Consider the following 17,385-nt stretch of genomic DNA (forward strand, 5'->3'; position numbering starts at 1 on the left):
TGGCTTCTTGAACATGACAGCGCGTTCACTGTACCTCAATCATCACCAATCCAACCGGGCACCTCTGGGATGCTGTCAGGACAACCAAGATAGAAGACAGAAGAGCGTACTGTGAGTGATTATGGTACGACTCAAACCCAAATTTACTCAAAAATGAGTTCAAGTTAAGATGTTTTTTTTAATGTGTCTTTTAAGTTACTTTTGCTGCTTTTTACTCAAGATGCTTTTTATTCTGAGCTTTTTAAATCCTCAAGTTACCAGGCTTCTAACACCAACATGGTGCTATGATGAAAAACTTAAAAAAAAAAAAAAAAAAAAAAAAAGCAGCGACACAGGACATTTCACAATCATATTTTAACTTTGTGTCAGAGCAGCATAATTGGGCCCGAGCTCAGTCGGTCCCTGTTGTCCACCAAGTGCCTCATTACATTCTACAAACAGCACTTAGAAACTTTCTTTCTCCATCTAATCCATACGGGTGTGGAGTCTGTGTGTGTCATAGAGGACATAGAGTATTTTGTGAAATAATGTTACAGCTATATTTGGAGTTGTGTAGCTCTTCTTGACTTGCAAATCTTGCAAAGTTCAGCCAGTAGCCCCGAGTCAAACAAATTCCGAGCTATATGTAAAAAAATGTATTGTAATGCATACTGTGAGGTTGGCCTTGTTGTCGATAATATGCTTTCCTTTTTCTCTCTCGCTTTCTCATAACTGACATAACTGTGTCCCACTGTGCACAGCTCCAACCAATTAAAATGCCCAGCATGGACTGATGTGGAGTATCATCAGGCAGCAGACTGCTGTCCAGGCTGTGAAAAAAATAACGTGTTACACCTTGAGGAGGAGGATTAGGAGTAACTGTGTCTGTGCTCCGCTACCATGAATGTTAAATATTCTTATTCCACTGGCTGATGTTTTGCACTCTTAACAGAAATCGGGCTGGAATTTATATGGAGTACACTGCAGCTGTGAACTACACATGCACAGCCCCAATCCTCTTTTGTAATTTTAGAGGAATTAATAAAAGAAGAAGGTAATAAAGTCCCTTTCATTTGGGGAGTTTATTTAAAGGAAAACATAAAAGGCTTTCATATTGTTTCTTTGGTCCCTTTAATTAAAGTTTTTATTTACAGAGTAACAGCTCTGAAGAGCAACTGGAGCTAATGAAATGTTGTTTGATAGTTTTCCTGGTGTTTTCACTTTCTTATTGTGTCCATGTTGTCATTCCGGCAATTGCTAATTCGGAGAACCAGAACCAGACCAGCTCTTTAGTGATAAAAATGAGCAGTAAGCAAATAAAAGTGCTCTCCTGATTAGAGACACGTGAAGAATCTTTAGAGTTCATGAGTGTTTTTGTAGTTTGTGTGCATCACAACAGCAAACACAAACCTGTTGTTCTCCTGTAGTGTTGGTATGACTTAAAATGCACAGATATTGCAATGACAAGCTTGTTTATTTGACCAAATATAGAAGCAGAGGTGCTAGCCGGTATTTTCTGAATCACAAACTAGTAAAAGCCTGTCTTTTTTGTTCCATCGGCTTAAAATATGCAAAAAAGTTAATGAAGGAAAATTTTGCTCATCATTAAATTACAGAATTGGAATAAAAACTCAAACTCTATGCCACTACCCAACAACTCTTTTGTTGACCGAGGATTTTCATTCCAGTGACAGACCTGAATGGTTCCTGCCACGATTTGGGCTAAGCGAGCTCCAAAAATTCCCAAGCCAAGTATCTCCCATCTACTGCCAGCAACCGGGTGCCAGTTTACTGCATCTGCACAGCAACAGCTTGAAAGGCAACAAACTGAATTTCTGTTGGGATCAGCAGGAGCTGCACCATAGCACTAATTAAATCGGTGCTACATTTATCTATTTCTAGATGGCGTTTTTTCCATTTTGCCCAAAATTACCATCCTTGTGCTTAATTAAAGCAGCACGACTCATTTGAAATACCATTCAATAAACATACCTTATATGCACTGTCTTGGTAATAAACTGTAAAATTTTTAAAAAATTAGCGTATTTTGAAAAGTTAACAGTCATCCAAACAAAAACAAAAAGTGACTTTTAACACAATAGAGTGCCAGGTCTGAAGACTTTATTTAGTTCTTAGTTTTTACTTTGTCATTGTGTTTGTTTCTCCACAGTGAGGCATGTGTGATGATGAAGGAATGACAGTTACAGTGGAGGTGGAAGATAGAAAAGTGAATAAACAACAGCATTAGTCAGAGATGTAATGGTGACGGATGTTGCTGTGGACCTTAAAAGAGAATTTTGATGAAAAGTTTGGATTTATAATGTTCTTTGCCTGCCTCTACTGCTCCCCTGGGGAGAGCCTGCGTGCATCTCACTGAGTGTGCGTGAATTCCAGCGTGCACGTGTGAGTGTTCTTAAACGACCATGTTTGTGAACGCAAAAGACGCATGTGCAAGTGTGTAAGTGTCTGTGTGCGGGCGTGTGTGTGTGTGTGTGTGTGTGTGCGTGCACGCGTGTGTGACTGCGAGCATCACTGTGTGAGGCGGCCCCCCTTGGGCATCTCCCCCCATCCTTCAACATCTCACTGTTTGATGTCGGGATCTGACACTTGCTGTCTGTCTCTCCCCATTCTCAGTCAAACGACCAAATCCCACCAGAACCCTGGAAAAGATTGCAAAACCCATTCCTTCAAAAATAAATGAAAGATTTTACTATTTGTTGGGTTTTTTTTTCGCACACACACAGCCTGCTCAGGTTAATCACCCCAAGGATTGGGATTGGTAAAGTCTGTCAGGATGAAGATGGTGATGTCTAAATCCAAAAAAAAAAAGGAAAAAGAAAAAAGGAAAACATTGTTCAGATGTGATCTGTTCTCTGTACGTGTTCCGTTGATCCCGCATTGCGACTGCGGGAGTTACAAGCTTGTGATGTATTTTCTGGTATATTACCTCACCCATTTTTTTACTTAGCCTCAAACCAAGAAAGTTTTAAATTCAAAATGTACACTTTTAAAGGTGCAGGCATAAGGTGTTTGTCAATCAAAGAATGCATCACCTGCCTTTGCTCTGATCCCATTAACAAAACACGGAACCTACTTGCAACCAGCCACAAATGGGCTTCACTAATAACGTATATCTGGTGGAATTCAATAAGGGATAAATTACCCCCTAACGCTGCTTCAGTCCTTAATGAGTGAAAATATATTCTGCTTACATGATGCTTGCTTACAGGAGACAGCATTAGGAAGCGCCATCATCAGCATAAAAAATGCTTTGATTACATTTTGGCCACTTGAGTTAGTAAATTGACCATTTATGCAGTTACTGATGTAGTATTTTATTTAATTTTTGTATTTTATTAACAAATCGAGTCGATGGAAGTGGATATGTTTGAGTAGCTGGGGTCAACAAGCAGAAAAAAGGGCAGAAGAGAGGTGAAGAAGAGTTTGAGAGCAGGGTGGAGTGGGTGGAGACGATTATCTGGGGTGATTTGTGGCAGGAGGATAGCAGCAAAAGTGAAAGGGAAGGTTTAAAAGGTGGTAGTGAGACTTGCTATGATATATGGTTTGGACATGATAGCACTGAAAGAAAGACTGGAGGTGGCACAGCTGAAAATGGTAAAATTTTCAGTGGGAGTTCCCAGGATGGTCAAGATCAGACATGGGTATAACACAGGGACAGGTCAGTTTGGGAATATTGTAGAAAGGATGCTGAATATGGAGCTGGAAGGCAGGAAAAGGAGCTTGGAAAGAAAAGACTTGTTTAAGTTGCTTTAAGAAGCCTCTCATCAGAGAAGCTTCTTCAGTTCTAAGCATCAAATGGTGGAGAGTCCCAGATTTAAACCCAGTGGGAGTTTCCCCCAAAGAGGGACAAAGGACCCCCTGATAATCCTCTACCTAATCACATGAGCCGAGGTGTGAAAATGGGTGTGGGTCACAATCAGCCAGGGTTTCGGGTGAGCTCATTGTGAAACCTGGCCCCACCCTATCATGCGATTTCCTGAGGTCAGATGGCCCAGGATGTGAGTGGGCGTTAAGGCATCTGGGAATGGATCTCAAAACTGGATTATAGATGGCAGACAGTTGGTGTCGACAGATGGTTTGAAAGAGGAGTGCAAGAAGCCATTTATGTCCACTGTGAGCGACCATTTTTGAACAGAGGTGGTGGTTTACGACACCAACTGAAGAAGCTTCTCGGATGAGAGGTGAAATGTCTTCAAGTGTCATGGTCCCTGTGCCCTGCTGGTCAATCCTCTATTGGGCAATATGTTTGTGGTTTGTTTGCTCTCTCGCCCTCTCTCTCTCACTCTCTCTCTCTCTCGCCACGGCGATGCTCACTGCGGGCTCCCGCTGCTGGCCCACACACCTGCTCATCACCACACCGGCTGCTGATCCCAGCTGATTACTGCACTACTTAGATGGCGAGTCTGCACTAGTCTTCGCTGGATCGTTGAACTATCAGCGTCAGTCAAACTTGTGTATCTGCCAACCTGTATCTTGAAAGCCCTTTGTTATTATCCCGCTAACCCGACCTTTTGTGTTTAGATCGTTTTTGGAACCGGATTCTGAGAGGAGTGACTGAGGAGGAGCTTTTTGTACAGAAAGTGTGGAGCACCTTTTCCCCTAACCCTGTTTCCCACGGACCCTGGCGACCCGGACCCGTTTCCCCTGCACATTGTACATAGCCACTTGGTGATTGTGTTCACTGTAAATAAACGCACTGTTCTTCGCTTTAAAGGAAACCCTGGCCTGCGCCTGAGTCTCTTTCGGAACCCCTAACATCAAGCAACTTAAACAAGTCCAGACACTTTTCTTTCCAAGCTCCTTAGACTGCGACGACCTGGATGACTGAGAACCTTCACAGACAAGGCAGGAAAAGAGAAACCACAAAGAGGATTTGCAGACTTAGTGAAGGAGGACATGCAGAGGGTTGGTGTGACAGTGGAGGATGATGGGGATAGGGTGAAATGGATGAGACGCTGTGGCGACGCCTAAAGAGAGGAGTCAAAAAAAAGAAGAAAGAAGGCAAATTTCAGAAGCAAGAAAAAAGCCAAACACAACCTTTTTACTATTATCTTTAAAATAGGATCCATGCTGAATTTCACTTAGACGCCAATAAAATAGCACCACAAAAATGTATTTCTGCTTTTTTGGGTGAAAAAAAAAATCCATTTCACTTCAGATTTTTCTTCTTGTTGTCTGATAGTGCTACTGCTGTACAGAAAGAAAGTAAAGTGCATGCCACAACTCTGCGTACTGTATTGTGGTAAATGCAAACCATTTTCAAGGATGAAGGTCTGGAAAACTGATATAAGTGAATCAGCTTCTGGCCAATCAGAGCAGGGATATCAATTAAATGCAACCCAATAAATGCTGAAATGTGATGCCGTCGGTGGTTGAGAGAGATCCGTGTCACAGAGAGAGATGCTGGTGATGCTTAGATGGTCATGAGTGCATGAGCACAGCTTTGGTTATCTGTCTGGTTCCACAGTGATTCAGAAACGTTATTTTGTTTCCCACATCCCTCTTTATCCCACTCTCAGCCTCTTTGTATCTCTGTTTCAGTTTTATAGTTTCTCCTCTTTGATGTACATTATAATCTCTCTCTTTCTCCGTCTTTCTCTCTCTCTCTGATGTTGGCTTGTAACTTTCCTCCATCTTAATGTTTGATGGCTGTGTCAGTCCCACCTCTTTTGAGTCTCTTTATCTTTTATAATGTCTCTCTCTCGCTCTGCTCTCCCACACTCTCTGATTCACTGCCTCTCTGCAGCATTCTGCCTTGTATTTTCACTCCTTCCACTTGACATTTGTGATCTTTTCTACACCCCTGCCTCCACTTGCTTCCAATCTCTTTTTCAGAACTGTTGCCACCCTCTCAGCCCACTCTCTCCCCTCTTGCTCCATCTCTCACATCCTCTTCTGATTACTATAGATTGATTACTGAAGGTTACTCCTAGTAAAGATCTGGGCGGCTGCTGGTGCACCACCGGGATCACAGTTACAGCCATAAATCTATCTTTTGACGTTGAGCTGCGACACTGTGTGTGTCTCAGCGTGTGTGTGTGTGGGTGGGTGCGGTAAAGGACAGAGATGGATTTATAATGCAAAGAGATTGATAGTCTGCGCTTTACACTCCTGAAAATCAAACATAATCACCAAGAAAAGAACAAAAATGAGGAATGTTACTGCAATATTTCACTTCCAGTGTTGGGTATTTTTAGGTCAGGACTCCTCCTTTTCTCCTGGGTTAGACAGCAGAGTGCTTATGTACTTATGTGTGTTTTCAAAAAGTGAGATGAAAAATTTATGATTAAAAAGTAGAATGATGAGGTGAAGGGGAGGCCGCGAGAGACAAAAGGTGCATAGGTGTATACGAAAAGGAGCCACAGTGATTGAACCTGCTGATTCATATTATTCAGTGCATGCAGCTGTGTCCTTCTATTACATCACAGCATGAGTCAGTCTTTTCTTAGCCTGGATTTAGGCTGTATCACATATCTCATTGTTTTACTCTGTAATGTAGCCCAAAGTTTTCATGCCTAGAGAAGAAAGAAAAAAGAAAATCTAATGAATAAAGTCATATTTTAGCAAAGAATTTCTCCTGGGCCCCGCAAAATGGCTTAATTCTATACTTACACATGTAGATATTTTAACTCTTGGCAGCTCCTCCGTTGGTACTAGGATAATTAAATAACATAAAAGTCACTCAAAGATGTCTCTGTGCATGCAACTGGTGTGCACTTAACGATTCAAAAACAAACCCACTAAAAAATATCCACCTGCTGTGAAAAAGACACACTCACACAAACATACACACACACAAACACACAGCGAGTGGGTTTGTGAGTTGAACTCGTATGGTTGCTTCTTCCTCAGTTGGAGACAGAAAATAACAAGTTGGCCATATTTAGGACATCTGGAGAACAAGAGAGCCGGCTCACATAGAGGCACAAAGAGACGTACAGATAAAGAGAAACAGACAGAGACAGGAGAAAGCAGAGAAATGAAAGATGGCCTTATGTCGATAGAGTCGGGCAAAGGAATGATGAGGCGCACACTGAGAGAGATAGCTGCAGAGAGGATGTACCATGTGGTTAGGGCTCTACAGCAAGCAGAGTGAGGTAGAGGGAAGCGCACATGCAACGTTCGCACAACACAACCTTTCACATTTCTGCAGGGTGTGGCAGAAGCTGTTTGGAGCCTCCATCCTCTGCATCGATGCATGACCTATTTCATAACAATACTTTTTACCCATCTGTGATGGTTAAGAAGCTCCTTCTTTGATGATTTATCTCTCACATCCTTAGCCTGTATCTCCCAGTCCTCCTGCATCCCTCCATCTCTCATTATAAAACTCCCTTGCAATTTTTACCTCTCCATCTACATGCTTTTCCCCCACCCTTTGACTTCTTCCTCTTCCCCTTTCTCTGCCTGCTGTGGCTCTGAATCTCAAATCTATATTTGTCAGTAAAAGAACTACATAAAGCAGTTCTAAGTATACACAGAGTACCATGAAAATAAAGAGAGTCTAAACTTGCTTGTATTCTTTTTTAAATTTTACACAGGCCCCTTACAGTATAACAGGAAACCTCTAAGGTTCTTGGCTTCTGAACACAGATATCCTAAAAAGACGTATGATGCAACATCTTCAAAAAGCAGCAGCGAAATGGCTGCAGACAAGAGGCTGGCTGAACAGCAGAAACAGACAACAGCTGCCTGTAAACACCAGACCAAAAGCTGAACACAGCTTGGTGTGTGTGTGTGGGAAGGAGTAAAGGTCATTAAATGAGAGTCAGAGGATCACCGCAGAAATATCAAGAAGGCCATTTACTTTGAGTGCAAGAGCCAGTCTTGAGCAATAAAACAGAGATTTTAAAATTTGCCTCATAGTTAACACACAGTCCACCGGAGTCTCACAGCACAAATTTTCGGAATAATGCTGATGGACAATCACCTATTTTATCCTCTGTATAAACATTAAAAACGACTACACTGACATCATTTTATTTACTAATGTTGTTCATGGACACCAGCAGTATGGAATGGAAGTGCTATTGGACACCAACAGCAGCGATTCTTTGCAGACTAGTTTTGACTTATAAGGCCATTTTCCATATATATACACATGTATATATATATATGTATATATAAAGCCAATGTGGAAGTGCCTTAAACCTGCATTCTATCTCAAAGCCACCAGATGGTGATGGATTGTGGTTATAACTGTCCTGTTACCTGCATTACAGACATCCCAACTATCATACAGAACCAAAGGAAAAAAAATTGTCTGCTTTGATTTTAAACTAAAGCTCTACATTTCCACCAATGTCTTCGATCCATCTTGTTACCATTTTCTTGGAGAGGAGCATATTAGCACAGAGTCCACCAAACACACTCTGACAAACTTCATATCTCATGACTTACTGTTTTTTGTGATTCTGAGGGAAATCACAAATCTGATCTTGACAGTTCCATCCCTGGATGTGTAAAGAGTGGTAAAAAAACAACAACAACTTGTTATTGCATTTGCTCCTTTGCTAGCAATGGTTCAAAAGTCAGTTTCTCTATACATTTAGTTTTTTAATGTTTATTCAAACTCAGTATTCAGTATTTATTTATTCAAGGATTAAACTTTAATAATTATAATTTTATTTATGGTCTTGGAAAAGATCAACATTGCACATCAATCTCTCTTTGTTTTTTAATGCGAGCCGACATCTTTCAGGGCTGGCAAATTCACATGTCTCAAAAACATTGGTTTCAACCAGGGAAGTTGCCACTTATAAGTAAGTTATTCTCTGATAGGGAGTTCATCAGCCGGTCCGGGACAGCCAACAGGCTGGTTTTGGGCCACGGCCCGTAGAACACCCATATCTGGTATATACTGCCTTTAGTTAAACAACAGTTATCATGAGTTTCAACGCTCTTTCGTCATGACTTGGTGGTCACCAGAATCCCATCAGAGTTTTAAGAGCACGTGTGGTACAGGCATGAAACATACTTTCAAATGCAGTGAGTTACTTTCATAATCTGACTGCTGAGTGCAATGAACAAATGCCAACTTGTATCAATGTGCACAAACAAACTGGGGCTGTTTGATAGAATTGGTTCTTGTTGGTTTCTGTTTTAGAATATTTTTACCCAGAGCACGAGGAGCAGATTCTGAGCCATAGCACCACACCACACAGACAATAAATGGCCAACAAAGCTATCTCCATGACAACTGAGCAAACTCTGTCTGCCAACATGGGCCCTGAAATGTGGTTGAAGAATCTGAAAAGATGTACGCCAGTGGACCTTGAGTTAAAGATTTTCTTTTGTTTATATAAATGTTTAAATGCTCCCATTGAGATGTGTTCCCCAACACTGACTGTGAAAAGAAGTGCTGAAGCACACCTGCTGAAGAAAGGTTCTTATAATCCAAGCTCTCATACATTTGAAATGTTCCCACAAGGCCAGTGTGAAAGTCACTGTATTGAAAGAAGCCTCCACACAATCCCAGAGCCAAGAACTAACTGCAGTAAAGTTTTCAGGTCCCTGTAAATTTCACTGACGTCAGCATTTCAGACGAGGTATAGCACACAACAATGTAACTGTGACTTTTCTGAGCATGCCGAAGCATCCAGACTTGATTATCACTTGCTGCACTGTGGTATACTTCTATTAACTGTGTGCATAGTCATACAAATGTTAACCCTTATATCAAGATACCAGGTGAAGCATGATAATCACAAAGTTAATCATAATGAGAGTCATGCTGTCACCTAACCTCCAACTAACTTCACTGCAGCTCCATCGCCCTCCCCTCTGTCTGAAACCAAACCTATGCCCTTGGTAGAGCTCTCCTCATTAAAGTCCCATCAGCAAGTCACATCATTACCTGTTTACTCCTTTCACTTCACTCTCTCCTCCCTCTATTCTGCTTTCTCTGTTAGCCAGCCAGCTGCCACACACTCCAGAGGATATCCCAATTAGAAACAACATACAGAGACAAGCGAATGTGCGCTGGTGGATATTCCAATTAAATACAACCCATCGGACAAACATGCTAACACAAAATGCACACAAAATTGCTGGTGGACATTCTAATTAGCCAAGCAAACAAGGCATGGACGCTGTAATGCCCGTCCAGTATGACAGGATGCTATGTCCGATAGAATTCACACATAGATATGGCCTCATGAATATGCACACAAATTACTTTTACAGTCAGGGATGTGCAAAATCCTGCCATGAAACATTCGGCCCCTTTAAATGGTCACAAGCACAAAACTTTGCATGTAGTCACAAACACAGAATTCGCATAACATGAGCAGCTTGCCTGTCATTCACACACAGTATCTTGATGGATTTGAGAAGCTGCAGTTATAAGAAATAGTCTCCTTATTTTGGTATAACTGTAGAGTAAGGTTATTCCTGGGGAAAAGGAGAAATACTGAACTTACAGATACACTTAAAATGTATTGCATCAACAATTACTCTCCGACTTCTTATGGAAAAAATGAGAGTGCATGAAACATCCAGCAAGAGTATGATTTCCCTGATGTGTGATTAGACGGGATCACTTTGATGTCAGCTCTCTGCCATGTGACAGAGGCTGGCACCCGTCTTGAAAGGAAAATGGGCTTAGATGTAGAGAAAAGGAGGAAATGAAAATATCCTGACTAACACTCCAAAATAGGAAGAGATTATTAGAGCTGACACGTTTTTGGTAGAGGTAGAGGAAGAGAAATCTGGAATATTCAGCGGACACAGGTCTTGGACTGTTTATAAAACACTTGATATAGCTACAGCGATGTTATCCTCTGGAATCTGGAGCCTCAATCTTAGCATGTTGACATGTATTTGAGTAGATACAAAACTCAATTTTTAAATGATAAGTTTATCACGTCACTATGGAGGAATTTTGTCCAACTTGAATGGCCCATTTAAGGTCATGTCAAAGCATCTCACTTGGATTTACATCCAGTTAAGTTTAAGTTAACGACTGTGTTGAGTCTGTTCCTTCCCATTCCATGCAAGGCCACCTGGGTTGGCTGGAAGACTGTTTACTTAGCCTGGCAGGGCGAAGGACACTGTCTCAGCTGAACTACGGACACGCACACACATACATATACTGACAAGCACTCACTGACGCATCACCCTCCCTACCCCGGATCCAACGCCACCTCCAACGCTTACCTCCCCTCTGATGTGGACATCGGGTCAGCTGGAGGCGCAGTCGAAGATTGCAGCGGTCCCAGATCAGATGTACACACTGGAACACTTTCCCATGTTGCGTGTGTTCAGTCCTCACTTGAATTAGTTATGGTCAGTGTTTATTATTCAACAACAAAGAGACTGAGAAAAAATGGCGTCCATGGGAGAGTTGGTGAAAACCACTGCTGACCAAAAAGACATCTTGATGATCTCTGAGATTTTGGGAAAATATTTTGTGGACTGATGGGACAAATTGAACTTTCGGTGGCAGTGGTGTGATGGTCTTGGGCCGCTTTGCTGCTTCACTTTCTGGTAGCTCAGCTCGCTACCAGAAACTCCTGAAGGAGAATGTCCACTCATCAGCTCAAAAAAGAAAGTTAAAAAAAAGCCTAGTCAAAGTCTGAACTTAAATCCAATTGAGATGCTTTTACATGACCTATAACAGGCTGTTCACAGCAGGCCAAGTCCTCCATAGAGATGTGACAAACTTTTTACCAGTTATCGCAAACTGCAGTTCTTTCTTAAAATGTGTTTGATGATTGGAAACACGCTAATGAGACAAATACACAGAAACATGAGAAATCAGGAAGCTGGTAAATACTTTGTCACAGCACTGTATATGCCTGTTTACTTCTATTGATCTAGAGTAATGTGCACATTTTCTTTATACAGATGTATTGAGTGTGTTTAGCACTGTGATGTAAAAAATGTGACTTGGACAAAAAAAAAAAAAATCAATGACCTGTCATGAATCTCAATGAGTGTATAAAGTGTGTTATTGTTGAAAGCAGCATATTCGCACTATCAAGAAATGGAATCAATAGACCACTGCTGCTTTAGCTCGAGTAAACAGTCCGCTTCAATATGTGTACGGTCTTATGAATCAGATTAGCTATATTGGTGTTTACGTGCGCATTCAAACCCACTGTTTCTAAGCTGATAAGATGAAAGGACACTGTTTAAGAGCCAGTCACGCTATCACTCATACCCTCACACACACCTCACGTGGCTTTTATTCTCATCGAACACCCATTAAGAATTAACTACAGGTAGGAAGAATAAGCTCGGCAGTATAACTCTTTATAAGCCCAGACCATGGCACGGTTCCAGTCCATCAGACAGACAGTAAATCCTCTTGTACTCACGAGGGATTGTCGGGAGATTTCTGACTCTAAGCCAATAGTATAGCTACAGTTGTAAAACACTTCTGTACTTCAGTGCCAAAAGATACGGTTTTGATTTTGAGAATTTTCAGGGAGGTAGTAAAAGGACACTTTGTGCCAAAGCAATACATCACACGTATGGCTCAAAATGCAATTTCATAACTTGCTTTAAAATCTGCTTAGGAGTTTTGAACCACGTGAAGCAAAAGGGCACTGATCGCACAACCACCTTGCACCTGCCAGAGAAGTTTTGTATTTTAAAAAACTATTGCACTTAAATATAGATCTAACTTTGCTCAAGCACAGCAAAATACAAATTTGCCCTGCTGTTCACAGTAGATGGAGATGTTCCAAGAGGAATTGATTTGAATGTTAAAGCGGTGATATAAAGGGAAAACAAACAGTTAAGCAAGCAGACACATATTACAGTTTGATCCTCAGAAATCTTGCAGTTGATTGGGGTTGAAGGACAGACACCAACAACACACTTTCCGTTTTCTCAGGATGTAATAAGTGTCATCCAAAATATAAACACACTCACCCGTTCTGCAGACTGGGACGTGCCAAAAAAGATGGGTATGAACGCCAGCCAGATGATACAGGTGGTGTACATGGTAAATCCAATAGGCTTGGCTTCGTTAAAGGTTTCGGGCACGCCTCGCGTCTTGATTGCGTAAACCGTGCACGTAACCATCAGCAGAATTGAGTAACCCAGGGAGCAGATGAGAGACAGGTCTGAGATGTCGCACTTGAGGACACCACGTGCCGCTGTGGGGTCCTGGGTCCGCTGCTCGCCGTAGTCCACTACAGTATGGGGAGGGTCCACGGCAAACCACACAAAGACACCCAGAAGCTGAACTGAGATCAGGGAGAAGGTGATGACGAGCTGGGAGGCAGGAGAGATAAACCTGTAAAGAACAGGATGGTTAATTAAATTTTGATTTAGCAAGGATGAAAAACTGCAATTAATGCTAGAAAATATGCACTCATGGTTACATTTCTCAGGTTCCACCAACTTCTTTTCATGAGCTGAGAGCTTGTTCCACCAGCTCCCAGTTTGCGTTCAGGAGACAGTCCCCCTCTCTTTTCTCTTTCATAAGTTACCTTGAACAATCCTTTAGTTTGCTGATATATAGGCTGTAGCGATGATAAACGGAGTACCTCTGCTTCACTCAACTCTTTTCACTATTTTCATATTGATATAGCACAATCGCATCTCATTAACTATTTGTTAGCTGGTATTTTATCCTGTTTCTTGGTCGTGGTCTTTCTATGCCGCTCTTGTCTGCCATCTCTTTCCTCAGAACCCCTTACTGGTTCAGCAGATGGCCACCCTTATCTAAGCCTGGTTTTGCCAGAGGTCTCTTCCTGACAAAAGGCAGCACTTCCTCCACCACCAAGTGGTTGCTCATGGGGGATCAGTCACTTGAGTTTACTCTTTGTACGAGTAACACCGTATGCTCTTTACCTTTCAATATAAAGCTCCCTTAGATTACTGTTGTTTTGAATTCATGCTAAATTTTTCCAATAGAACTAAACTTAAACATTGCTTCAGTGTCACATGGTTAGTTAAATAGCAGTCTGGTAATGCATTGGCCAGTCTGGTGACTTAACCTCTGGAGGGTATTTGGCTGGTGTAGCCAACAAAGATTCAGGCCAAGATTTTCTGTTTTGGCAGCCAGAGATTGCTTATGAATATAGATAAATGCAGAAAGGGTACTTGTTACTGGACAATAACTATTGTTCAAACATAATTGAGTAACAGAATTTAGACTATTTATTGAATAGAATAGAATTTTCCTTGACTTCAGATTCTGGATATTCAAATACAGATATACATTACTCAGTTAGCTTAGTTAGCTAATGCCAGAATATCAATATCTGGCATGTAGGGCAGTAATATACCTTGTTCACTTTAATCTGTCTTGGGTCAGGAATGCATCTGCACACAGAGGTAGAAGCCTAACCCATAAATAGGCTCTCAATAACCATTGTGTGATCTGTAAATACATTTTATCTTTTCTCTTTGACCTACCAGGAACGGGTGACTCCAACAGGTATAAAATTTCAAGCAGGTTCAGTGAAACATCATAATGCAGTGGCTGACATGGTGATCCACTGAGATTCACCGTAAGACTAGATCTATTCTATTTTCCACAGAATTTGATTTTTCATAAAGTCTTCAGCCAGTACGGTCCAAAAATAACTTAACAAACACTCAAAAATCCTGTCCCAATAAGATGAAAAGAAAACAGTTTTATTAGACTCTAAAAGGTTGAGACAAGTCTCCCACTTGACAGCGGCAATATATTAAATTTCTATAAATGCGACCATACACACTCCAGCAAATCCACGCTGAGAGCTAGAGCGAGATCAGGGAAAATATAATGATGGGTTTTGCAGCAAGAAAGAAAGGGAGAAACAAGGATGAGCAGTTGCAAGAAGACATAGAGCTGAAAAGAGAAAATGTGATGATCATCTAGGATGACAGAGATATCAAAACCGGGGTGCAAATCATGGCCCAAAACAAAAACTATATTTCCACTTGCATCAGAATGAAAGAAACAACCCACTCCTTCAAGCTCTCAAGTTCAAAGGACGCTCAGTGCTTGACTACCTTAGAGTCACAACCGTAACCTGAAAAGAGCCTCAAAATACTTTGTGTAAAAAGTCTGTAGCTGGATGGGAAAAAAAAGAAGAGGAAGGAAAAAAAGGGAAAAAATCTAACTGTCTGGATAGCAGGGCCATGAACCTGAGCACTATTAAATCCTGCATTAACAATTTAGCCACTTAGTGGATGCTCTCTCCCAGAGTCACTCACACTGAGTGCAAGCAGTACAATAGGAAATTGTTAGTTCATGACTCTCATAAATAATGTATGAAAAATAAATGATGAGTAATGACCGCAAGTATCTGAAAAAGTAGGGTGCAGGTAAAGTCACACACCTGAGTGCAAAAAAGCCACACTTATAGCAATATTAAGTGCCACTGAACCCATCAAAATCTGCACAGCCCAAACATGTACGCACAAAAGGGCCAAGAGCAGACGTAATGGCATTTTTACCTGGGTGCTGTTACAGACTTTTTCCCTTGTTCAAAGATGCGGTGTATCCTGTTGGTCTTGGTGAGCAGCGCAGCGTAGCTAAAACACATCCCCAAGCCTAAGAAAATCCTCCTCAGGGAGCACACGCCCACATCCGGCGTCGCGATCATCAGGAATGTGATGGCATAGCACAGGAAGATTCCAGTAAGCAGCACGTAGCTCATCTCTCGCCCCGAAGCTCGGACAATGGGCGTGTCATTGTACCGGACAAAAGTGACGATGACGAAAGAGGTGGCGATGATACCCAGCATGGCGATAAAGACGGGGACGATGGCCCAGGGTGAGTGCCACTCCAGTTTGATGATCGGAATGGGAGTGCAGCCAGTGCGGTTGGCATCAGGTCGCTTCTCGTATGGGCACAGCTCACAGGTGAACTCTGAGGCCTAACGGGGAGAGAGGTTTTAGAACATGCATTAGTTCATTTTCCTTAAGTAAACAGATTTTTCTAATGATAATTTGACTGTTAAACACCGATTCAACCATGAATTGGCTGATTGAAAAACCATCTGGCCATCTGGCTGTTGTGGTGTGCCTTGATTTCATTTTGTTGTCTTGTGTCTCTCTTCCTGCAGTCAGACCAATGCATTATTATCTATTGGACTGCCGGGGCCAATCTAATCTGAACCCACAGCAGAAGGAAAGGTGGTGTGCTGTATCTCACTGAGGCTGCAGAACAGAGCAGGGAGTACTGTCACCATCTCATAGATCAGAAGGAGTCTGTTCACAGAATGAGGACCTTATTGGAGCAGGAGCTGACTATTACATCATTGACATCATTTATATGGTTTAATTCGTTAATCAATTTATTTTTTTGCCAAAACATGTAGAAAAAAAACTCTTTTTGTGTAAATATATGTGTGCCTGATCTCCATAAGACACAATCTAATATAATTCCGAGGAAAAGACTTATTATCAGTTATGCTTTTGACAACTCCACAATTACTGCTTGTTTCTGCAAAATAACTATTGAGTGCTCGCCCTCATAAACATGAGCAGCTGCTGTTGTACAGTGGGGCAAAAAAGTATGTAGTCAGCCACCGATTGTGCAAGTTCCCCCACCTAAAATGATGACAGAGGTCAGTAATTTGCACCAGAGGTACACTTCAACTGTGAGAGACAGAATGTGAAAAAAAAAATCCATGAATCCACATGGTAGGATTTGTAAAGGATTTATTCGTAAATCAGGGTGGAAAATAAGTATTTGGTCAATAACAAAAATACAACTCAATACTTTGTAACATAACCTTTGTTGGCAATAACAGAGGTCAAACGTTTACTATAGGTCTTTACCAGGTTTGCACACACAGTAGCTGGTATTTTGGCCCATTCCTCCATGCAGATCTTCTCGAGAGCAGTGATGTTTTGGGGCTGTCGCCGAGCAACACGGACTTTCAACTCCCGCCACAGATTTTCTATGGGGTTGAGGTCTGGAGACTGGCTAGGCCACTCCAGGACTTTCAAATGCTTATTACGGTAACGAGTGGGGGACAGAAAAGCGTCTTACAGAAGACGTTACAGGTCTGTGAGAGGCAGAGATTTTCCATGTTTGAGGTGACCAAATACTTATTTTCCACCCTAATTTAGGAATAAATCCTTTACAAATCCTACCATGTGAATTCATGGATTTTTTTTTTCACATTCTGTCTCTCACAGTTGAAGTGTACCTCTGGTGCAAATTACTGACCTCTGTCATCATTTTAAGTGGGGGAACTTGCACAATCGGTGGCTGACTACATACTTTTTTGCCCCACTGTAACTGATATTTTCTATTTTCTTTGCTAAGCACATTTTTTGACATATACGTGCGTGTTCAAGTATTTTTCCAACTAAACAGGAAGCCTGATAGACTTTGAAATGGTCCCCAATGATAATTTAATTTTCACATATATGGATATATGGTTATGGCTCAAGTACATCTAATTTTCCATGGTGTACTGAAGATCA

The 17,385-nt window shown here is 41.5% G+C and overlaps 1 protein-coding gene across 4 annotated transcripts in view; it reads right to left on the reverse strand.

Annotated features, from left to right (window-relative positions):
- grm8a (glutamate receptor, metabotropic 8a) overlaps window positions 1-17,385 on the reverse strand; it is a 294,600-nt gene that overhangs the window by 11,636 nt on the left and 265,579 nt on the right. For all 4 annotated transcript variants that reach the window (XM_026146524.1, XM_026146523.1, XM_026146525.1 and 1 more), the window contains exons 10-11: window positions 15,403-15,824; window positions 12,880-13,246 (exon numbers count right to left, since the gene is read on the reverse strand). In XM_026146524.1, the coding sequence (XP_026002309.1) occupies window positions 12,880-13,246; window positions 15,403-15,824 (789 nt within the window). The remainder of the gene's footprint in view (window positions 1-12,879; window positions 13,247-15,402; window positions 15,825-17,385) is intronic.

This window comes from Astatotilapia calliptera, chromosome 17 (genome assembly GCF_900246225.1).
Source record: "Astatotilapia calliptera chromosome 17, fAstCal1.2, whole genome shotgun sequence".
In the NCBI taxonomy this organism is placed as follows: domain Eukaryota; kingdom Metazoa; phylum Chordata; class Actinopteri; order Cichliformes; family Cichlidae; genus Astatotilapia; species Astatotilapia calliptera.